The sequence below is a fragment of the Suncus etruscus genome, chromosome 10 (genome assembly GCF_024139225.1).
Source record: "Suncus etruscus isolate mSunEtr1 chromosome 10, mSunEtr1.pri.cur, whole genome shotgun sequence".
Lineage (NCBI taxonomy): Eukaryota > Metazoa > Chordata > Mammalia > Eulipotyphla > Soricidae > Suncus > Suncus etruscus.
In genome coordinates, this window is record NC_064857.1 from 101,048,204 (window position 1) to 101,073,136 (window position 24,933).

The 24,933-nt window shown below is 39.5% G+C and overlaps 1 protein-coding gene across 1 annotated transcript in view; it reads right to left on the reverse strand.

Annotated features, from left to right (window-relative positions):
- JAZF1 (JAZF zinc finger 1) overlaps positions 1-24,933 on the reverse strand; it is a 354,408-nt gene that overhangs the window by 35,358 nt on the left and 294,117 nt on the right. Inside the window, exon 3 of the mRNA XM_049782007.1 lies at positions 16,858-17,054. Within this exon, the coding sequence (XP_049637964.1) occupies positions 16,858-17,054 (197 nt within the window). The remainder of the gene's footprint in view (positions 1-16,857; positions 17,055-24,933) is intronic.

Sequence of the window (24,933 nt, forward strand, 5' to 3'; positions counted from 1 at the left end):
GGAAATTCCAGAGATTTTCCTATCTCCACCTACTGCATGGATTTACTTCTTTTGTATTTTCCTTTTTCCTTTCTTCTTTTCTTTCCTTTTTTTTTTTCTGATGGTGCCAGGATCAAACCCAGAGCCTCATACATGCAAGGCAAGAATTCCTGGTGTGCTACACCCCACTTCCTTTCTTCTTAAATGGATTGTTTACAGTGGAGGAAATGTTTTCTACTTTAAGGAATGGGTGGAAATTGTGTGCTTCTTCTGTTCTACGTTTCTGCCTGGGCCATTGATTCTTTTTTTTTTTTAAACTGACTTAAAACTTGAAAATAATGCAACACACAGTGGCAACTCAGTGAGTTTGACAAACATCTATATAATCAACATCTCTATCAAGATATGGAATAGAGAGGTGAAGGAGATGGCTTAGAGGCTAAAGTATATATGTGTTCCTTAGGAGCTTTATGTTTGATCCCAGTACCATTTGGTTTGTCAAGAACAACTGGGAACAAGCCCCAGGTTTTGTACTGGGAATAACATCTGAGCACCACTGGGTGCTTTCCTTTCATTTCTCAAAGAGACAAAGAATATAGCCATTGTTTTTAGAAAGTTGTTTGGGGGAATATACACATCCCATTCCATTTTCCAAGTCAACTATAGTTCTATTTCCTACCATTAGCAATTGATTTGCATGTGCTTGAATTACCTATTCACTCATGTCTGGCTTCTTGTGTTCAAAGATAAAAGTTTTTAAGATTCACCCATATTTTTATTTATCAATAGTTTGTTTCAACATTGTCCCTAAAGACTATTCCAACTGACAATACACTTATCCATTTCCCTGCAGATGGACTAGAGATTATTCCGGGCTAATATAGATGAAGCCGCTCTGTCCATCCTACCTTTCTTTTGTGGACAGATGCTTTCACCCTCTTGGGTAAAAACATGGAATGGAACTGCAAAGTGCATGTGCTTTGGTTCAATTTTCTCTGACTTCTGCCGGTCTCATTCTCCTAGGCCAGGAGATAGTGATCTTGATTTTCTCTTGTCACAAGTGGCTGCTGGGATTGTTCTTGCTCTGAGCTACTGTATCGAAATCTGCCTCGCTCAAAGGACCTTGAGACATCATCAATATGACCCCAGGTCCTGGCTCTTTCCCATCAGTGAAACTCTCCAGTTTTTTCACATGCTCATATGCATCCACAATGTAAAAAGTTTAAGTGGGGGCAGAAAGGTTTCCCATGCCATGCCCTGTAGAAGTGATTAGGCTATGTCTTCATCATGAGTGGGATCAGAGCTGCTTAATGAGCACAGTCAGCCCTGCATGGTCTAATGACGTGGAACTCCAATCAAGGACAGACTGCACAGTGGGCGGTGGCCCTGCAGCCACCCCATGTAGCATTGGTGTACCATCAGCTCTGCCAACAGGCTGGTATCATGACATTCTGTGATGTTTGCACAACACAGAATGGCCTAATGACACATTATCCAGACCCTGCTTCTGCTAAGTGACACATGACTGTTAGAAAGACTGCAAATCCTATTTTCTTCTTGCTTTCATTTTAGCTCTGCTAAAATTATCCAATGGGTTATAACAATTTGTAAACCAAATCCTATTTTCTTCTTGCTTTCAATTTAGCTCTGCTAAAACTACCTAATGGGTTATAACAATTTGTAAACCAGCTAGCTCTTTACTTCTATCATATCTGATCACAAAATGACTATTTCAATGCTCCTAAGCTAATAAATATACATGGTATCATTTTTATGTTCAGAGGTGACCTGCCCACTCTCTCCCACCCCAATGCCCATTACCACTGTAATGAATTTGCCTGCAATTTGCTCTGTGGTTGGTGCAGAATGAAAATGAACACACACAAGGGCAGGACTTGGTGGAGTTTAAAACTGTGTGTGTGTTTTTTTTTTTTTTTGCCTAACTTTGTGTACCAAAGCAGCTCTAAAAGGCTCTCAATCACCTTAAAATATCCAGCTCAGTCTGAAGTTGCTGCTTGCAGTCTGAAGCTTCAGCTTTTCTGAACTGATGGTTTCAACAGAGACCATGTTCATAGGAGCCGAGCCATTATTTCTCTTCTATCTTAGTTTCATGTATCCTCTCAGTGAGGTAGTACCATCCCTGGTGTCTGAATGAGGTAAAATATTTGGAATCATCATGGCGTCATGGTCATTTGTCTCGCAAGCCACAGAAGCAAGATTTGAATCCCTCTAATGCCAAACTCTTACCACTTTAAACTTCTGTTCCCAATATTTTCTGTTTCCAATATTTTAGAAATGACCAGAAAATATGAGTTTAACACAGTACTTTCTTCTGATTTAGCCAGGTCTGCTTGCTAATTTCCTAACCTGATGCCCCATCATGATCATGAGCTTAAAAAAAAATATTAGCCCTGATTCATTTTCCCCATTACAGGCCTTTAGAATTTAAATTTGCCTTGCAAGAGAGCTAACACATTCTGGGGGGCATGAATATACAGCTCCCATGGGCGCCAATGCCACACACAATATCAAAGTCGTATCTGTCTTGTCTTCCTAATCATCCAAGCTGATAATTTAGTCCTGTGTGTATATGCCATGCTAATGAAGTGTCTGCCCTGCATGTTTATAACCTGCATCTACAGAAACGGTTCATTTTAATATATATTCTATAATATCTTATGCTTTTTTTTATCCCCCACACTCAGCTGTGTGTCAAAAAATAAAACAGAAGCCCAAGAAATTATGTCAAATAAAGATGTCCAATCTTGGTTCTGTGGAATATAGAGATCTGAACAACTAGAATGTAGGGGAATTGAGCATTTAAATTAGCATTGATTCTTTTGACTTTATATAAAAATAACTTATTTTTGGTGGTGAGAGATATATCCAGTGGTTATATCTAGCCAGACTTAGTTCTGGCTTTGTGCTCAGGATCACTCTGGACAGTGCTTTAAGAACCATTATGGTGCCAGGGAAAGAACCAGTATGCTTTGTGCAAGATAAGCATCTTAACCTCCATGGTATATCTTATGGCCCCTTGACTTTAAAGTGAGGTTAATATAGGGTAATGTGTTCTCCTCGTTTATTCAACCTTCCAGGTGAGGCTACCCTTGCTGATGTTAGCTGGGGCCTTTTGGAGCTAGAAGAAAATGATCTTACCTCCTGTCTTGGCTGTCTCCATATCCTACGTCAACCATCTTAACAGACCCTCTTTCATGTTTCAGATTCCCTGCTTGTTCATACAACTTCAAGGCCCACATTCATACCTCTCAATCATAACTCTGGTTATATCCCATAACCTTAACTTTGAGGACCACATTCATATCCCACAGCTTTGCTCACCATTGCTTATATTTGAGCCACACAGCTATGTGACAGCTCTATTCACTGAATCTCCCACTGCATACACTTGTGTCTCCTGTTAATGTGTGAGGAGAGGCAAGGAATAAAGAAAGCAATACTCAGCCCAAGCCCTTAGAGACGCCAAATATAAGAAAACCACAAATATTCACCCACAGAACACAGAAAACACAATGGGGAATTACATAGAAGCTCACTAAGCTTAATGAGTAAAAATAATAGCAAAAAGACTCACTGATAACAATAAACTCTATAATGTCTCAGAAAATGGAAATTAGAAAGCTACAATCAGAAGCGATAAAACAAAGACATAGTTGGTGAAATAAAAACCTCAATAGAAGACCTCGGTAACAAAATAATGACAGTGGAGAGGCCAGAGTGGTGGTGCAAGCCGTAAGTCTTGCGTGCACTAGGTGGTTCAATCCCCAGGAGTCCCATCTGGTCCCCCAAGCCAGGAGCGATTTCTGAGTGCATAGCCAGGAGTAATCCCTGAGTGTCATTGAGTGTGGCCCAAAAATAAAATTTAAAAAATAATGACAGTGGAGAAAAGGATCAGTGAGCTCCAGGATAGGATGCAGGAATCTTCTAGAAAACAACAGAAGATGGAAAAATATCTGAAAAGAAACAAACACTATAATATAGAACTATAGAATCGGTTCAAGAAAAACAGTGTAAGTCTCATCAAATTCTCTGAGAAACAGAAAGGAAAATTTGGTAAAAAATACTTGTAGTGAAAGAAATCTTATATACTAATTTCCCAAAGATAAGAGGGGTAGTCACCAGATCTGCATTACTGCTGGATTGATGTTTCCCAGAAGAAATAAACCCAAACAGAAAAACTCCAAGAAACACTGTAATCAGAATGACAAAAGTTAAAATCAAAGGAAGAATATTGAAACCAGCAAGATCAGAATTTCTAAATAAAAAAAATCCCTTAAAATCCATAGCATATCTATCAAATGGGACTCTATAGGCCAGAAGAAAATGATGGGATATAGTAAAAAAATAATTAATGAATTGAATACTCAGTCAGCTAGGTTATCACTGAGATTTGAAAAATGATACAATGCTTCACGAACAAGCAAGAGCTTGTTTTGAAAACAGTTTTGCCAGAAATAATAGCTTCTTTATAAGGCAAAACAAATTCACAACTACATGTAATTTATACAAAATGATGGAAATAAGTGTCTTCACCTCAATCATCTCACTCAACATTAATGGCCTAAACTCACCAACCAAAGGATTGGCATGTGGGATTAGAACCCACATGAAACCAATTTTCTGCTGCCTACAAAACATGTCTAAACACTCAGGATTAATATAGGCTCAAAGACAAGTACTGGAAAACTATCTTACAGGCAAACAATTTCCTTAAATATCATATTTATATCAGCAAAATAGACTTCAAATTTAAAAAGGCCATAAAGAAAAAGGGTTGTCATTTCTCAGTAATTAAGGAATCAATCAATAAGAAGAACTCACACTTCTAAATATATATACATATCTAACACAATGATGGATCACAAATATATTTAAAAAAATAACTAATAGATCTGATGGAAGAGATGGACAACATCACAGTAGTGGTAACAGCTGTTAACACTCTTCTATTACCACTGATAGAACAAAAAGGCAAAAACTCAACTGGCCTTGATGGAAGAAATGGAAGAGATGGGCTTAGCAACATATACAGGCCCTTTTGCACCAAACCTTAAGTATATAGTCTTCTCTAGTGCACATGGAACATTTTACAAGATAGACAATATATATGCTAAGTCACAAAATGTATCTCTATAAAGTCAAGAAGATAGAAGTCGGGCTGGAGAGATAGCATGGAGGTAAGGCGTTTGCCTTGCATGCACAAGGATGGTGGTTTGAATCCCGGCATCCCATATGGTCTCCCGAGCCTGCTAAGATTTCTGAGCATAGAGCCAGGAGGAACCCCTGAGCACTGCCAGGTGTGACCAAAAACCAAAAACCAAAAAAAGAAAAAAAAAAAAGAAGATAGAAATCTTATCAAACATTCTCCTAGGCCATGGTGATTTGAAATGAAAATGAATCACAAACAGAAATGGGAACAAAAGCAAACACTTGGAAGTTAAACAAAAACTATATAAAAAGAATTTTCCTAATAAAAAGTGAACATTAAAAAATCAGAATCTCTAAAAAGTGATACATCATAAAGGAGTAAATAATAAATAAAATAAAACTGGAGATCTGATCACAGAACTAAGCTTGGTGGTGGCATGAGAGGGGCTGGATGGAATGGTATTTTGTTTTTTGACATTGGTAGTGGAGGGAACCTGGCATTCTGATTTTATGTGCAGTGTTGGAATGATGCATACATGGACATAGATAGCACCAACAGTACAGTATATCATGGAATGTCAATAAAAATGGGAGGGTAAAACAATGGAAAATATAAATGCTTTTGTGCAAATAATTAAATCTAGTGTCTAGGGCAGGGGTCTCAACTCAATTTACCTGGGGGTCGCAGGAGGCAAAGTCGGGGTGATCCTTGAGTGCAAAGTCAGTAGTAAGCCTTGAACATTGGGGTTTGTGACCCAAACAACTAAAACAAAACAAAACAAAAAAAGATTCCTCTAGGGCAGGGCCACAAAATGTTGTACGGAGGGCCGCAAATGGCCCGCGGGCCGCGAGTTTGAGACCCCTGATCTAGGGGGATGGGTCAGTAGTGAAAAGTCCCACCTTGCAAGTGTAAGATCACAAATTCCATTCTTGGTGCCACTGACATTTGCTGAGTGTGGACCTGGAAGCTCTGCTCAGTTTCCCAGCATCACTACACAGTGTGTGAAAGCAGAACTTGTAAGCATTGGTGCAGAGTCAGATGTGTGTGTGTGTGCCAGCATCAAGATTAAGTGTGAAGAGCTTTGGTGAGCATTTATGTGTGCCACAATGACAGTCCACCCCCACCAGAATATGTGTGAGAAATACTGCTAAATGTGTCTGAGCCTGGCAAGAATATATGTGAGGACTGCACCTAAAGTATGCAGGCATGACAACAAAGTGTGCGCCCCCCTGCTCTGTAAAAAAGATCAACACAGAGAAAAGAAGGAGGATAAAAGATGGGATCTCTTATGGCTGATTACAGATGAGCTGATTTGACTTGAGTTATTCAAGTCAAGAAAAGAAGAGGTGGGCCAGAGAAATAGCATGAAGGTAGGGTATTTGCCTTTCATGCGGAAGGATGGTGGTTCGAATCCCGGCATCTCATATGGTCCCCAGAGCCCGTCAGGGGCGATTTCTGAGCATAGAGCAAGGAGTGACCCCTGAGCGCTGCCAGGTGTGACCCAAAAACAAAAAAAAAAAGGGGGGGGGACTAGTGAGGTGGCGCTAGAGGTAAGGTGTCTGCCTTGCAACGCTAGCGTAAGATGGACCGCAGTTCGATCCCCCGGCGTCCCATATGGTCCCCCCAAGGCAGGGGTGATTTCTGAGCACATAGCCAGGAGTAACCCTTGAGCGTCAAATGGGTGTGGCCCAAAAACAACAAAAACAAAAAAAAAGGAAAGAAAATAAGTTTGGGCATATTTCTTACTAGCATTATATTGAAGGAAAAAAATAACAAAATGCTATATCTCTTTTTTTTTTTTTTTTTTTTTTGGTTTTTGGGCCACACCCGGCAGTGCTCAGGGGTTATTCCTGGCTGTCTGCTCAGAAATAGCTCCTGGCAGGCACGGGGGACCATATGGGACACCGGGATTTGAACCAACCACCTTTGGTCCTGGATCCGCTGCTTGCAAGGCAAACGCCGCTGTGCTATCTCTCCGGGCCCACAAAATGCTATATCTCTTGGTATCAGCCTTTTCCAATGCCTGAATAACAAGGGGAGATTAAAAATAACTAGTCACAAAAGATGATGGGAAAGGAAGCAGAATTAGCCTTCACTCTCAGCAGGATAAAAGCTTTACCAGTCAATCGAAAATAAGGAAAAAGCAATCTTTAGAACAAAGTAGTATATAAACAAACAAGCAAACAGGAAAGGGTGTGTTAGTGCCCTAACAGAGCTTACGCTGAATAGCAAAGTAACATCTTGTCTATCTCCACCTGAAAAACAACATTGTTATCTAAATGGAGAATAGGAAGCAAGACCTTTTTCTTCATAGGAGAAAAGCAGGGAAGTTTCTGCAGAATCATCCAGGTGGTTAACTCATGAGGGCAGAATTTGTTAGAAATAACAAATCCCAGACTAAGGAATTTCTAAGTAGGCGACAAAAATTAGCCTGGAAATTTTTTTTTTTAATTTTCTCTCATTAACTAGACTATCTCCATTTCATTCTCTTCATTTGGGTAGATGGATGGGATATATTAGAGCAAACCTGACTTTACTTATCTTTTTCTCTCTGGAATTCTCTAATTTTATTATGGTTATGTAAGTTCATGTTGCCTTCACCTTCTAAAAATAAAACAAATGGGTGAATGGTCAAATTGGTCCCAACTTAATTCATTAAGAGCTTCAAAATGTCAAGAAAATTCTATGAAGTCTTTAATTCTGTGACTTCCATTTTTTGTTTGTTTGTTTTTGGGTCACAATCAGTAGCACTTATGGTTTACTCCTAGTTCTGTCACTCCTAGTGGTCCTCAGGGGACAAGGTGGGGACCAGGAATTGAATCTAGTCTGCTGCATGCAATTCGAACATTTTACCCACTGGCACCTAAATCTGATGGAAACATTCTATCCTAAGGGGAAAGAAAGAATACATTACTTTTAAATTTTGCTTGAAGTCATATGTGGCTGGGGACTAAATCCCAGACTTCCATAAGCAAAGCATTTGCTTAACCCATTGAGCAATCTCTCCCAGTTTCAATAGTTTACTTAAAGAAAATAGTTTCTGGGAAAAATAAAGGGAGGACATGCTGGAGAGATAATACAGGAGTTAAAGTGCCTTTCTTGTATCCCACTGACTGTGGTTCAAATCCATGATACTATATATAGTTCTGAAATACCCCCAGAAGTCAATTCTAAAAACAGAGCTAGAAATAGCTTCTAAACAATGCTGGTATGACCCAAAAGTTAAAAAAAAGTCCAGTGTAGAAATTAGCTCCCAAAGATTTCAAAATTCTTACAAATTTGGATAATTTCTTGTAAAGTCATAGATAAATAGTAAGGATATTTATACAGACAAATACAACATAGAGCCTTAAATTATATCTTAGTAGACATAACTGGTAGCTTCACAGTTGTTCTAAGTAGCCTGAAGAAAACATAACAAAACAAAATAAGATCGCCATGTCTGATTCGGCCAGTTCTCACAGTGGCCAGTACTCACTGTTCTCAAAAGAGATGTAAATCAACCTATGAAATAGTATGAGAATACTGGCCACAGAGCTGAAAGCTTGCAATCTTGGGAGAAGCAGGAAGAGCTGAGTCCCTGTCCTGCTGAAGTCATGCCAGCAGCACTCATCAACCACACTCACTACTTCACCAATGGCCCAGCTTCATTCCTCTACAGAGATCTCTGCAGAGACCTCAATCTGACCAAAACTCCAGGTATGTTGGTATTTGGGCGGATGTTAGCAGGACATTTTTTTGGAGTGAGAGTGGGCACACACCCTTCCCTCCCATCCCATTTTCTTGTACTTCCGGAAGCCCTAGCAGCTGAAACCACACCCTACAGATATCAGCAATAGTGCTTGGAATTCCTGGACCCAAAAAAACTTTTTTTTTTTTTGGTTTTTGGGCCACACCTGATGACTCTCAGGGGTTACTCCTGGCTCTGTGCTCAGAAATCACTCCTGGATTAGGGGACCATATGGGATGCTGGGGGATCAAACCATGGTCCATCCTAGATCAGCCACATGCAAGGCAAATGCCTTACCACTGCACCACTGCTCTGGCCCCAGGACCCAAATTTTTTTTTTAATTTATTTAAACACCTTAATTACATACATGATTGTGTTTGGGTTTCAGTCATGTAAAGAACACCACCCATCACCAGTGCAACATTCCCATCACCAATGTCCCAAGTCTTCCTTCGCCCCACCCGACCCCCGCCTGTACTCTAGACAGGCTCTCCATTTTCCTCATACATTCTCATTATTAGGACAGTTCAAAATGTAGTTATTTCCCTAACTAAACTCATCACTCTTTGTGGTGAGCTTCCTGAGGTGAGCTGGAACTTCCAGCTCTTATCTCTTTTGTGTCTGAAAATTATTATTACAAGGGTGTCTTTCATTTTTCTTAAAACCCATAGATGAGTGAGACCATTCTGCGTTTTTCTCTCTCTCTGACTTATTTCACTCAGCATAATAGATTCCGTGTACATCCATGTATAGGAAAATTTCATGACTTCATCTTTCCTGACAGCTGCATAATATTCCATTGTGTATATGTACCACAGTTTCTTTAGCCATTCGTCTGTTGAAGGGCATCTTGGTTGTTTCCAGAGTCTTGCTATGGTAAATAGTGCTGCAATGAATATAGGTGTAAGGAAGGGGTTTTTGTATTGTATTTTTGTGTTCCTAGGGTATATTCCTAGGAGTGGTATAGCTGGATCGTATGGGAGCTCGATTTCCAGTTTTTGGAGGAATCTCCATATCGCTTTCCATAAAGGTTGAAGTAGACGGCATTCCCACCAGCAGTGGATAAGAGTTCCTTTCTCTCCACATCCCCGCCAACACTGTTTATTCTCATTCTTTGTGATGTGTGCCATTCTCTGGGGTGTGAGGTGGTATCTCATCGTTGTTTTGATTTGCATCTCCCTGATGATTAGTGATGTGGAACATTTTTTCATGTGTCTTTTGGCCATGTGTATTTCTTCTTTGTCAAAGTGTCTGTTCATTTCTTCTCCCCATTTTTTGATGGGGTTAGATGTTTTTTTCTTGTAAAGTTCGGTCAGTGCCTTGTATATTTTGGAGATTAGCCCCTTATCTGATGGGTATTGGGTGAATAGTTTCTCCCACTCAGTGGGTGGCTCTTGTATCCTGGGCACTATTTCCTTTGAGGTGCAGAAGCTTCTCAGCTTAATATATTCCCATCTGTTAATCTCTGCTTTCACTTGCTTGGAGAGTGCAGTTTCCTCCTTGAAGATGCCTGTAATGTCCTGGAGTGTTTTGCCTATGTGCTGTTCTATATATCTTCTTTTTTTTTTTTTTTTTTTGGTTTTTGGGCCACACCCAGTAATGCTCAGGGGTTACTCCTGGTTATGTGCTCAGAAGTTGCTCCTGGCTTGGGGGACCATATGGGACACCGGGGGATCGAACCGCGGTTCATCCAAGGCTAGCGCAGGCAAGGCAGGCACCTTACCTCTTGCTCCACCGCCCGGCCCCTGTTCTATATATCTTATGGTTTGGGGGCTGATATCGAGGTCTTTAATCCATTTGGATTTTACCTTCATACATGATGTTAGCTGGGGGTCTAAGTTCAATTTTTTGCAAGTGGCTATCCAATTGTGCCAACACCACTTGTTGAAGAGGCTTTCCCTGCTCCATTTAGGATTTCCTGCTCCTTTATCAAAAATTAGGTGGTTGTATGTCTGGGGAACATTTTCTGAGTATTCAAGCCTATTCCACTGATCTGAGGACCTATCCTTATTCCAATACCATGCTGTTTTGATAACTGTTGCTTTGTAGTACAGTTTAAAGTTGGGGAAAGTAATTCCTCCCATATTCTTTTTCCCAATGATTGCTTTAGCTATTCGAGGGTGTTTATTGTTCCAAATGAATTTCAAAAGTGTCTGATCCACTTCTTTGAAGAATGTCATGGGTATCTTTAGAGGGATGGCATTAAATCTGTATAATGCCTTGGGGAGTATTGCCATTTTGATGATGTTAATCCTGCCAATCCATGAGCAGGGTATGCGTTTCCATTTCTGTGTGTCCTCTCTTATTTCTTGGAGCAGAGTTTTATAGTTTTCTTTGTATAGGTCCTTCACATATTTAGTCAAGTTGATTCCAAGATATTTGAGTTTGTGTGGCACTATTGTGAATGGGGTTGTTTTCTTAATGTCCACTTCATCCTTATTACTATTGGTGTATAGAAAGGCCATTGATTTTTGTGTGTTAATTTTGTAGCCTGCCATCTTGCTATATGAGTCTATTGTTTCTAGAAGCTTTTTGATAGAGTCTTTAGGGTTTTCTAAGTAGAGTATCATGTCATCTGCAAACAGTGAGTATTTTTAATACTATCATCCCCATAGAAACACACCAATTTAGATGCCTATGTGTATCAGAAGCCATCTAATGTTCAGAAAAAAAAAAGTAACAGGATGATCAACAAGCAAAAAAAGTTTACTAAACATTCTGACAATGACTTAATGACCTTCTTGCAAGATACAATAATTTTCACAAATTTTCATGCTGTACTCTTTTTTAATTTCTTCTTTTCTTTCTCTTTACATAATTTTACTCCCCAGGAAACAAATGTATTATGACCAACTATGTGATTAGTTCTCTTTAAATAAAGTAGTTTATATATTAAAAAAAAAACAGAAACAAAATAAACCACCACCAACAAAAATCCAAAATGGTTTAATTTCCTTGGGTGCCTTTCTCTGCTTTAACAGTTAAAGATTTTTTCCCCTGAGTGGGCCAAAATATATATACAAATATTTTCCAGGAGACTATGCAATGCTGTTAGAACCAGAAAGCTAGCCAACTCTTTCCATGGCTTCCTTATGAACATAAGCACGCATCTGTTCAGTCTTGCTGGACTTATCTGTAGAGTCCAAGTAAGTGGCCTAGAGTAACCTTTCTCTATGGAAGGTGGAGAAAGCCTAGCAGATAAAGTAGTGAGGACCGGACTACAAAAGGCGAAAGGGAGGTAGTAGATGGCCAAAGCCCAGAGAGATATAAAAGATGAACAAAAAGCCAAGTCTTGCCTTGCCTACTAACTTCATCCTCAGAGACAGGGTAGAACCCAAAGAAAGGTTGATGGGTTATTTTTTTCTTTAGTCTGATAGTCAATTTTTTTTTTTTTGTGCCACATCTGGCTATTTCCAGGGCTTACTCCTGGTTCTGCACTCAGGGGTTACTCCTGGTAGACTCAAGGGACCGTATGAAATGCTAGGGATTAAACCTGGGTTGGTTTCATGTACAAGAGCCCTACCCCAGCCATTCTAGTCACTATTTTAAGACATGTGTGGGCAAATACGAGATGAAAATACATTAAATTGTGCTATGGACACTGATGACTCGAACCTTTCTTCATTAATGACAACTAGAAAAGTGAACTGGGTTCCAGGGATATAGTGCTCAGTGGGGACAGTAGATCTGGCATGTGTGAGGCCTAAGGTTCCGTCCCAATCAGCCCCATCCTTACCCTCCCCCCTACTATACCCCTTCCATTTCCTTTCCCCAACAGATATTAAGTTTCTTTCTTTCTTTCTTTCTTTCTTTCTTTCTTTCTTTCTTTCTTTCTTTCTTTCTTTCTTTCTTTCTTTCTTTCTTTCTTTCTTTCTTTCTTTCTTTCCTTCCTTCCTTCCTTCCTTCCTTCCTTCCTTCCTTCCTTCCTTCCTTCCTTCCTTCCTTCTTTCTTTCTTTCTTTCTTTCTTTCTTTCTTTCCTTCCTTCCTTCCTTCCTTTCTTTTCTTTCTCTCTCTCTTTCTTTCTTTCTTCCTTCCTTCCTTCTCTCTCCCTCCCTCCTTCCTTCCCTCCTTCCTTCCTTCCCTCCCTCCCTCCCTCCTTTCTTTTTCTTTCTTTCTTTCTTTCTTTCTTTCTTTCTTTCTTTCTTTCTTTCTTTCTTTCTTTCTTTCTTCTTTCTTTCTTTCTTTCTTTCTTTCTTTCTTTCTTTCTTTCTTTCTTTCTTTCTTTCTTTCTTTCTTTCTTCTTTCTTTCTTTCTTTCTTTCTTTCTTTCTTTCTTTCTTTCTTTCTTTCTTTCTTTCTTTCTTTCTTTCTTTCTTTCTTTCTTTCTTTCTTTCTCTTTCTTTTTTTGGGGGGCCTTGATCAGAAGACCTTGGGCCCCTTCTCTTTCTTTCTTTAAAGAGTACATATATTATGTTCATATATAATATATAAAGAATAAATATACATTCTTTTTTATATATAAAAAGACATAACTAGTAAGGATGGGAGCTAAAACGTAGATAAAAGAATTCCAGAATTTTGAAGGTGCAAAGTAAGTCTCACTTCTCAAGGACTTAAATTCAGCATGAAGCTCATTTCTGGTTAAGGTAGTGTATAATTTAAAGAATATTTTATAAATAAACTTTCCTATGAGATGGTTCTTATTTTTGAACTAGGAAAGTACCTTGAAAATGAAAACTGGAAGAGTAAATTTAGGAGGTGGAAACATGGAATATTATTTATAACCTACAGTGAAAATGATTGAAATGACATTAGTTGGGCAAAATAAGCTGATCTCTGTAAGCGCAGGTAAAATAACATTTCAAACACAGAGAAAAGTACAGGATCAAAAATTGTGCAGGCTAGGGGCTTAAGAAACCATTTCCACCACTAATTTTGATCTTTACATGGAATGTTCTTCAAGCAGCAAATAACTCACCAATGATCTTGACAGAATGAAAGTGATACATCTTTACCACAACATAAATTCCTTCTCTCAGTGGGAAATGGCTAAACTAGGCAAGGTGTCAGAAAGATTTCTTTATTTCTGAAGTAAAGGAAATGATTCCATTTCTTCTACACATTCTTCCGTGAAGAATAATAAACTCTCACTTTAACACTGTTTCCATTTCCAGAAGGTTCCAGGGCACACAACACTCCTAATTGGAACAGTCACACTTATCTTCCATTGGCAGAAAGTCAGTTCCAGATTTAGTCAACACAAAACACTCCCAAGTATAAAACTCCTCCAATAGTTCATATTGCTTATGAATTAACAGTCATAGAAATACCCAGAAGAGAGGACTGCAGAATTATAGCACACTCATGTGCAGTTCTTTGGTTTTCAATGTCAATATTACAGAAAGATGCAGCCAAATAAATCTTCACACAGCAAAATAGAAGGGGAACAGAGCACCCTAGTGAGATGTACCAAAGGCCAGTGCAAAAGCACCATCCACCACCTATGAACTGAGACCTTGACTCTGTTCTGAGGCAATCAATTGAAAACTCCAGCTCAGAGAAACTGTTTATTGAATGAAACGCTGATGTGAACATATGTTATCACATTTAACCTGCTTGATTTGATCCCCCCAAATCCTGTTATAATGGTCATCGCTAGTATTTTGTAATAGGAGAAGGTCAGATAGGAACTCTGGGTCCCGTGTTTCTAAACACAGGGTGTCTGTCATCCATGAATCTCCTGAAATACTCCTAGGAAAAGAAACCCCAGAGTTCCTAGGTTTTGAAAGTGTAGGTCCTGATCTCACACGGAATTACATGACTGAATGTGGGGGCTGTGAAAAACTTGACAACAGGCCAAAGTTTCTGAACACAAAACAACCAAATATTAATTCAGAATCAAATGTATAATGAATCCGAGGTGTTTCTGGCAGTGTGAGTTGGCGTTACATTTCTTGGATGAAAAGGGGCACGAGTGGAAAAAGTTTAAGAAGCCCTGTCAGACGCAGAGGAGGAAACTCACTCACTCTTTTCCCTGGAGAACAACTATGTGTAGGAAAGCCACGCACTGACAAAGTGAGTTTGACTGCTTCACCATCATTTCCCTGAGCTCATTAGAGAATCTTTTTTGGCAAACTCCACTTCTACCTTGTGAAAATGTTATTTTGAAAAATCCTACTCGAGTTACCTCCCTCTATGGGAGAGAGATGAAAGAGAAACACATAAACTGTATAAATAAAATAAACATACATATAATTAAAAAATAACCGCACAGTCAAGAAGGCAAGGCTATGGAGATAAGGGTCTATTTCTAAGTGGCTTCAACTTGCCCTCAAGACCAGAATCTTAAATCGAACTCCTAATACCCTAATCCTGCCAACATCCCAGGCCCCAATCTAACCCCTAACATCTGGCTACTTTCAGATTGCAGAGCCTGCCAGGTCCCCCCCTTAGACTTTGCAAAGCACAGTTCCCTGGCTGAACATACCTCTTTATTCTCTTCAAGTACTCAACTCCTTTTTTTGTTGTTGAGGGAAGCTTTTCCTGACCAGGTCAAACTTCTCCCCAAACTTCTGTCATTGAGTTCATCTGTTCAATAATTGTCTTTTTTTGGGGGGGGGGTCACACCCAGCAGTGCTTAGGGGTTACTCCTGGCTCTACGCTCAGAAATAGCTCCTGGCAGGCTCAGGAACCATATGGGATGCTGGGATTTGAACCACAAACCTTCTGCATTCAAGGCAAGCACCTTACCTCCATGCTATCTCTCCGGCCCCCTGTTCAGTAATTGTCATGGTTCCCAGAGGTATATTTATTGAGCCCTAATTTGATTCATATATCTATACTCCTACCACCACCAGAGACATATATTTCCCATTGCTTGCATGGGAATCAGAGAAGTGGGACCTCCTTTTTTGGCCTCTCTGCCTGTTACTTTCCAAAAAGGAAGGAGTAATAACTTCAAGAACTTCTGAACTGGAGGTCCTGACAGAGGATGCTCATTTTGGAGCCCAGGATGCATTACAGTCTGTTTTTTCTTAGGTTACAGCTAGAGGGACAGTTTGGGGGAAATAAGTTCTGTTCAGATACGTAAGTGTTACAGCTCTGTGCTACAGTTTCATTTTATGCAATAATAATGCTGATTGTAATCACTGCTTCAAATGTCTGTTTCATATGGAAAATTGCTTCCAAACTTGGGAGAGGAAGACTATAACATTTTTACTAACCCCAAGAGGCCCACCTCTCCCAGGAGGCCTATGCACTTTAAGCAGAAATGAGGTCTGCTTCAGTCCTTCCTGCAGCTCAGTGCCTGGTATAAAAAGATCCTCTACATTTTAAAGTTATGGAATTTTTAAAAATGGGCAAAATAATGTAGAATGGTACCAATAGAACCCATAGTACTCATCACTTAGCTTTAGTAAGAATCAGCACACAGCCTTCTTGCTCCTCATCTTCCACTCCCTCTTGGAGCAAACCCAGGGCATTGCACTGTCACATGCTTTCACATAGATAAAGGATGGAGGATTTTACAGACCCATAAAATGTTGCATCCATATTATAAACAATCAACTCAAACAATTTCTTTAGTACTAACTTGATGAATGAATCAACTATGTCTAGAGAGACCAATGAAAGATGACAAGAGGAGGGTTTGAATATTACTTGTGCAGATCTGTCTTCTGCCTCTGGCAGAATAAAACACACACACACACACGCACACATCACCACACATCACACATACATCACAAAACACCCCAATACCTCACATCCATACCTTATAATTCATATACATCACTCTTACACCACACGTATCATACACCCTACACCACACATACTTCACACCTACAATACACATCACACAGACACACTACATATACCACTCATTTACATCACACCCACACCACCCACACGTACCCACAGACCACACACACCACCATTCACTATCCCCCCATGACACAGGCATCTCCCACTACATCCCACCACATCTTACACATGTACCACACACATTACACCACCTGTAGGCCAAGGCTAGCTACTCACCAGTTGGGGTGCTGCTGCGAAATGAAGAAGAGGGGGTGATTGGGGGGGTCACAGGGGGCGTAAGGCTTCCACTGCTGTGGCGAGGCGGCGTGGACACATTCCCTCGGGACACAGAGCTGGAAAGGGTCAGCGAGAGCTTAGGCTGGATTTTCTTCTTCAGGGACTCCTGCTCCCGGCGGGCAGCATCCGTCATGAATCTAAAGCGACAGAGACAGATACAGGACAATGACCAGCTAGGAAGCACCATTAACCTGAGTCTGACATCTGATCTCAGGACAGGGAATGGTTCACAGGCCGGGCCCATCTCAAAGAAACCCCACCAACGTCTCCTACAATATGTATCTATCTACCTTCCAGCTCACTGGAAAGTTTCACCATTTCTTCTTAATGCAAAATCCTTCTTGCTGGGAAACTTCAATCCATAGACACTGCACTGCACTTGGGGACAAGCCTTCCTGTCTTCAGGAAGAGCTTTTCTTTCAGCCTCTAGAAACCGCCCATTCTCCACATTCCCAGCCATGGCAGGCAGAGAGGGGGCATTTTCTTTCTTGAGCAAGAAGTATCTACGGTTGGAAATTTCTTGTGGCCACTTAGCTTATCTAGTCTCACAGAAACTGGGGTTCTGCCTTGGATTGCTCTGCATTCTCATTTTGTTATTTTGGCTTTTCAGTTGGACCCCACAAGGTAGTATTCAAGATTTACTCCTGAATGTGCGCTGCAGGATCATTCCTGGCTGTGCTTGCAAGTGTGGAAAGGATCAGAAGTGTGTGGCAAGGCAAGTGCCTTAACCCTTGTATTATCTTTCTGGTTCCGTTAGTTTCGACTTGAAGGTATTCATAGATTCTACTCTCCTAGCAACTAGCTCAAAGAGGACAGAAGGACTCAAGTCCACATGATAGTTGCTAACCCACTGCCAAGGCAATCTCTGTCAGGATGCACAGAAGACCTGAACAAACCTGCCCAGGTTGATCCAGAACAGTGGTGGGAGGGACAATAAAGTTGTGGAAGATCGTCTGTGTTGCACATGAGTTTCACACATGGGGAAAGTTGACTTCTCTGGGTATATTGTCACTCAGAAAGACATTCTTTTAATACTTCACAGATGTTAGTAATAAACATTTTTCCTTACTGTCAAGTCTAATGTTTCTTAAATTCAAGAAAGATGAGAACCCAAACTCTCAATGAGATGAGATGAGATGGTATCTCCTTCTTTTTTCTCATTGTCAATTGCCTTTTTGAAAATCATGGTAGAAAGTCTAGTGGCTAGAGTGCCAGAAAATCTGCCAATAGTAAGACATTCACTTCTGCTTTCTGGCAAGATATTACACATTCCTCAAGTCTCCTTGGCACCTGGAACCCTGTCCGCAGTATTCAACTCCTTTTAATACATCATAAACTAATTACACTATACTTAAACATGGCATTAGACTCAGTCTATTTTACATGCTACCTATAAATACATGTCTTCCTTGTATCTTAATGATTTGGAAGCTAATATATCAAATGACTGGTAAAATTGTAGTTACTCAAAGACCCAATGAAACAATACTATGATACTGTTACAAGGTCTTAAAATGTTTTTCATACCAGGAACACGAATGACACACTTCTTTAATGCTTTCTGCAATATAACCTGTGTATATAAACCAGAATTTATTTGTTGAACTGAAAGGTAATAAATAAAGCTATGTGCCTTGCCTTGAGCGTGTAGGTTTTGTGCTACAAGACAGTGAAGATTTTAAAAGAAGAAAGGAACCACAAGGCAAACCATAATTGCTTGCACCTTTTAGCCAGGTATTCATTTACTTTAAGATAAAAACGTTTGTTTCACTGCTCTTATCTGTCCACATAAACCTCTACTCAAAATTTGAACTTTCAAAGTGACGCAGAGAAAGAGGGTTTTCTTTGATTGTTTTAAATGAAACTATTCACTCATAGTCACAGTGCAGGCCCCAAGGAGCTGGGGGAAGCAGTGTGGGTGCCTAGCAGGATAAACATACTATGTCTTTCAGGCAGACCAACTGTTTTCAAAAGGAAGAATTCAAGCTAGATTTTTTTATTTTGGTTTTTGGGCCACACCCGGCAGCGCTCAGGGGTTACTCCTGGCTCTGTGCTCAGAAACCGTTCCTGGCAGGCATGGGGTATCATAAAGGATGCCAGGATTTGAACCACCGTCAGTCCTAGATCGGCCTGTGTGCAAGGCAAACACCCTACCTACTGCTGCGCTATCTCTGTTAAAATCTCAAGTTAGATTTTTGAAGTGAAATGAATGCTAGCATCTTTTTGTTTGTTTGTTTGTTTTTGGTTTTTGGGCCACACCCGGCGTTGCTCAGGGGTTACTCCTGGCTGTCTCTGCTCAGAAATAGCTCCTGGCAGGCACGGGGGACCATATGGGACACCGGGATTCGAACCAACCACCTTTGGTCCTGGATTGGCTGCTTGCAAGGCAAACGCTGCTGTGCTATCTCTCCGGGCCCGAATGCTAGCATCTTATGCAGAAGAATGAAAACTTTATGCCTGCGATTTTAGCTAGGATTAACATCAAACACCCCCCCCCTTTTCTGTAGCAAAAATTAAAAAACACTTTTGAGTTTTTGAATCAAAGGGTTCAATCCCTGTCGACTGAAAAGCCATGGAGGGGCAAAGCCTAAAAAGCAGTTGATGGACCATATTTTCATTTGAACTGGAACCGTGTGAGATTAACTTTCCAATGCATCTGTAATGCATAAAGAAATCTAGTATAGTCATTTTGGGGTACTAGTTGTTATTAATAGGGAAGAAATACATAGACCTTATGTGCACTTTCAAGACTCATTATAAACTTTCCAGTTCTTAGGTATATTCATCCAATCTAACAGGGAGAACGTGATGATGTGAGCCTAACTCCATAAGGAAAATACTGAATTGCTGGTTCTGGGAGACCTGGTCAACCACAACCGTAGGCAAGGGACAGATTAGGTTGAGACCTAGGCAAGTAGCCCCCTGCCACCTCCTGCTTACTACACCCTTGGGTCTCAGACCCTGCTGGGAAGAAGCACCTGGCTCTCATATGGATCTGATGCCACTTGATGCCCAAGTCCCTCTTGGAAAAACTTGAAAGAAATCTAAGATGCAAGATATGGGGGTAGTTTGGGTATTAGAGCATGACCCTGAGCAGACCTGGAGGTCTGAGCTGTGAGAGTCATCAGAAGGCCCCTTGCTTTTTGGATCCAGGTTTTCTGACCCCCTTTTTTTCTCTTTTTTAAAAAAAGCATGTTTAATTTTTTTTATTTTTAATTATGAGAACAATGATGCATAGAGGAGAAGGTAAAGTTACAGTGGAAGGACAATCACCCATAAACAGAGTTCTCAGAAGAAATCTCCTTGCTGACGCCTAAATATTGAACTTACAGTCAAAGAACATTAAGAAAAATAAGGCAGAACCCATGTACAATTACTTTGTCCACAAGTCCCTAGATTGTAGTACATTATAACATTTCTTAGCAGTACACAAAGCAATCTAAAGCCATGAGATTTATGTGACTCCTTAAACATTGAAGGCATAGTATTTTTTTTTATATTTTCATGTACAAAAGCATGTTTGTTTAAACAAAAAACCTGATGAAAAAAATCGGGCTCAATCCTGATTCTGTGCTCAGGAATCACTCCTGTGGATGCTCAGGGGGACATTACTGGATACTGACTATCAAAACTGGGATGGCCACATGCAAGGCAAGCACTCTACCAGTTACCGTTTCTCTAGCCCCACTGGTTTTTCTGCTTGTTTTAGAGGAGTTATTTCTGGTTGATGGCTCAAATGGGCAACAGCACTCCTAAGCTTCTTCCACACTCCAACAATTGTTGATCCAGTGAAAGGTCTGTGCAAAACAGCCACTTCATTGCGCCTGCTTGATTTCCTGTTCTCCACTTTCCTCTGTGAGGCAGCTGTGAAAGGCTCCAGTAAAAAATATCCTCAGGAAATGTCATCAAGGTAGGCTATATCCATCCACGAAGGGTGGAGCCAGAGGAGTGCAGTGGTGAAGCTTTGTAGTCACAGGCATCTTCTAGCCAATGAATTCCGCCATAACACATTAAAAAAAAACAACCATACACTACAAGCATGACAATGGGGAAATAAAGCAGGGCAACACCATGGATAGAGAATGAAGATGGCAGCTTTGATGACTCTAAAAGTGCCAACCACCTAGTTAGCCACTCAAATAAGGAGTTTAGAGAAGAAATATGAAAGATGTTCATAGAACTCAAAAAAAGCATGGATGAAACTGAATGAACCACAAATCAGAATCAAGAGGATATGAATACAGAAATAAAAAAACTCTATACTGAAATAACAGGACTGAAAACTCAGTAGATGAAATAAAAACCTAAATAGAACGCCTCTCCAACAGAGAGAGTAACAGCAGCTGAGGATAGAATCAGTGAGCTGAAAGATGAGATTGATAAAACTCCATATTACAGAAGATACTGGAAAAGAGCCTTAAGCAAATGAACAAATAATGGAAAAAAACGTTCAAAGAATGTAAACACATGAAAATAGAATTCTTTTATAAACTCAAAAGAAACAACATAAGAATCATTGGAGTCCCAGAGATCCAGGAAGAAAATCCCCAAGAAAAATTAACAGGCAAGGCCATCATTATAGATAAACTCCCAGAGCTAACGACTGCAGGCCACCAAATCCTGCATGCCCGAAGAGTACCAGCTAAAAGAGACCTGAAGAAAAGCACCCAAGACACATCCTAGTCATGAAGACAAATGCCACAGATAGCGATAGAATACTGAAAGCAGCAACATCAAAAGGGAAATTACATTCAAAGGAGCATCCTTAAGACTTACAGCAGACCTGTCAAAAGAAACCCTTGAGGCCAGAAGGCAGTAGTGTGATATAGTGTCAAAACTCAACAAAATGAATGCTTCACCTAGAATGCTGCACCCAGCAAGACTCACTTTCAGGTTTGCGGAAGTATATATAACTTCATGGATAAACAATAGCTCAGAAACGTTACAGACTCAAAATTAGCCTTAAAAGAAACAATGAAAGGTCTATTTTAAGACAACACAGTCCAAAAGACACACCAAACTTTTACACAAAGATGGCACTAAATCCTATTATCAATCTCAACACTTATCTCTCTCAACATCAATGAGATAAATACACCAGTTAAGAGACACAGAATGGCAGAATGGATCAAAAAGCTGAATCCAACATTTTTCTGCCTATAAGAAACACATCTGAATAGTGAGAATAAACACAGATGCAAAATCAAAGGTTGGAGGACAATCATCCAAGCAAACAACTCCCTTAAGAAAAGCTAGAGTGGCCATATTAATATCAGACGACACAAACTTTAGACTCAGAAAAGTTATAAGAAACAAAGACAGATTTTTTAATAATCAAGGGATATGTACAATAGGAAGAAATCTCACTCCTAAACATATACACACCAAATGAGGGACCAGCAAAATATTTAATAAATTGTTGACAAATCTGAAAGAAGACATCAATAGCAACATGGTGCTCCATTTCCAGAAAACTGGATACACATTCTTCTCCAGTGCACATAGGTCATTCTCCAGGATAGACCACATGCTGGCCCATAAAATATATCTCCATAAAAATCAAAAGAATAGAAATCATACAGACTACCTACTCTCAGATCACAATGCACTGAAATTAGAAATGAACTACAAGACAGGCATGATTTTTGAGTGCATAGTCAGGAGTAACCCCTGAGTGTTACTGGATGTGCCCCCCAAATAAGTGAACTACAAGGGAAACAGAAGAAAAACAACATTAACACCTGGAAATTAAACAGCACATTACTGAACAACACGTGGGTCAGGGATGAAATAAAAAATGAAATCAAGACATTTCTGGAAACAAATGCCAAGGAAGGCACAAATTACCAGGATTTTTGGGACACAGCAAAAGCAGTAAAAGAGGAAAAGGTTTATTACTTTGCAAGCACACATCAGGAAAGAAGAAGGGACCAACATAAATAGCTTAATGACACAGCTTATAAGATTAGAAAAAGTCAAAAAATGAACCCAAAATAAATAAACAGAAGGAAATAGCAATGCTTAGAGCAGAAATCAATGAAGTGGAAACAAAAAAAACAATTTGAAAGATCAATGAAAGCAAAGTTGGTTCTTTGAAAAAAATAAACAAATTGATAAACCACCACAAAAACTCACAAAGAAAGGAAGAGAGAAACTTAATAAACTGGATTAGAAATGCAAAGGGGAAGATCACTACAGATAATATAGAGATTTAAAGGGTAATCAGAGATTACTTTGAGAAACTCTATACCACAAAACATGAGAATCTGAAAGAAATGTATAAGTTATTGGACTCTTATAATCTGCCACTGTTGAACCATGATGATCTAGCATATCTAAACAGACCCATCACTATTGAGGAAATGAAAATTAAAAGTCTTCCCAAAAACAAAAGCCCAGGCCAGATCATTGTGCTACCCACTCCTAAAAAGGAAATTGACTCAATATTCCTTCTCAGTGATTAAAAAGTGATTTAAAGATTTAAGTGATTTAAAGTGATTAAGTGATTTAAAGAGATTTGGCTGACTTCTCAGGAGATATTTCCTCTCATTACCCAGTGGGAAAAACTTGGGACTCTTTCAGAAGGACTCCCTTTGTAATCTCTTCCATCATTCACTTCTCTCCTATTCCCAAAGTGCCAGTATTTTATATTGATGGTTCATCCTCCTGGAAAGGTATAATCATTGGCCCATCCCTGACCACAACAGTATGTACTAATTATAATTCAGCCCAACAAGTGGAACTTGAAACTTCAATTTAGTTACTCTCCCACATGTCAGGCCCATGCAATATACAACTCAGCCCATGTAGTTGGCCTTTTTCCTGGAATTGTGACTGGAATTCCAAAAACACAACCCTGCGGTTCAAGATTTACTTCAACGATTAAAAGCTATTTTAAAAATATGCTCCAAGCCTATTTTCATCACTCATATAAGATCTCATTCTGGTTCTCCTTAGTCTAATGGCTTTAGGAAACAAATCAGCTGATCACTTAGCAATGCTAATATTTAAGTCACCTGTAGACAAGCATAATGCTCTACACACAAATGCCCGTGTACATTTTTACATCCCACTAAGACAAGACAGAAAAACAGTCCATACTTGCTTTATTTGTGTTTCTTTGCATTGGGCCTTTCAATTGGCTAAAACTAACCCCTGAGATTTTCAGATAAATAATTTATGACAAATGGATATCAATCATGTTAACCTCTTCCCAAACATACCATTTCTACATAAGTAATTGATTCTTACTCTCATTTTATCTGGGATGTCCCTAAAGAGCTAATAATGTACTTTCATTGCATGATTTTCTGTTATGGGTGTTTTCAATACCATAAAAATGGATAATGGTCCAGCCTACACTAGTAAAAATTTTCAATCATTTCACAAAGAATGGCAAACACATCACTGGTATTGTCTATAATCCTCAAGGACAAGCCATTGCTGAAGGTGCTAAGAGAACTCTCAGAACTGAATTATTAAAAAAAATAAAAGGGGATATGTCTCCCCTTGATTTCTTATCCTTATTATTTTCTTTGAAATTTTAAATTTACCTCAAGGAGAATCCCAAACAGCTGCTGAAAGACACTTTTAAGAAGACATACAGACTCAAAAAACAATTCACCAATATGGGTGAAAGTTGATAAAAAAAAAAAAGATTGGGTAGCAGAAAACCTAATCCTTCAAGGTAAAGGCTATGCTTCTATTTATACAAAGGATAGACCTCAAAAGAAATTCTGGGTTACATTACACCTCATCAGAAGTTGATACCTCTATCAGAAAGGCTTTTAGCTTTTTCATCAATTTAAGAAGCCATGTAAAGGATCCTCCTGTTTTCAAGCAATTCAGCTGCATTTATACTCTTCTATAGGAATCAGAATATAGTTATTTATCTTTTTGACCCAATAAGAACCCAATTTTGTCATTTCCCTATTATTTTATAGGTATAGATCAAAAAGTAAAACTGTAGGGGCTGAAGTAGTGGCACAAGCGGTAAGGCGTCTACCTTGAGCACGA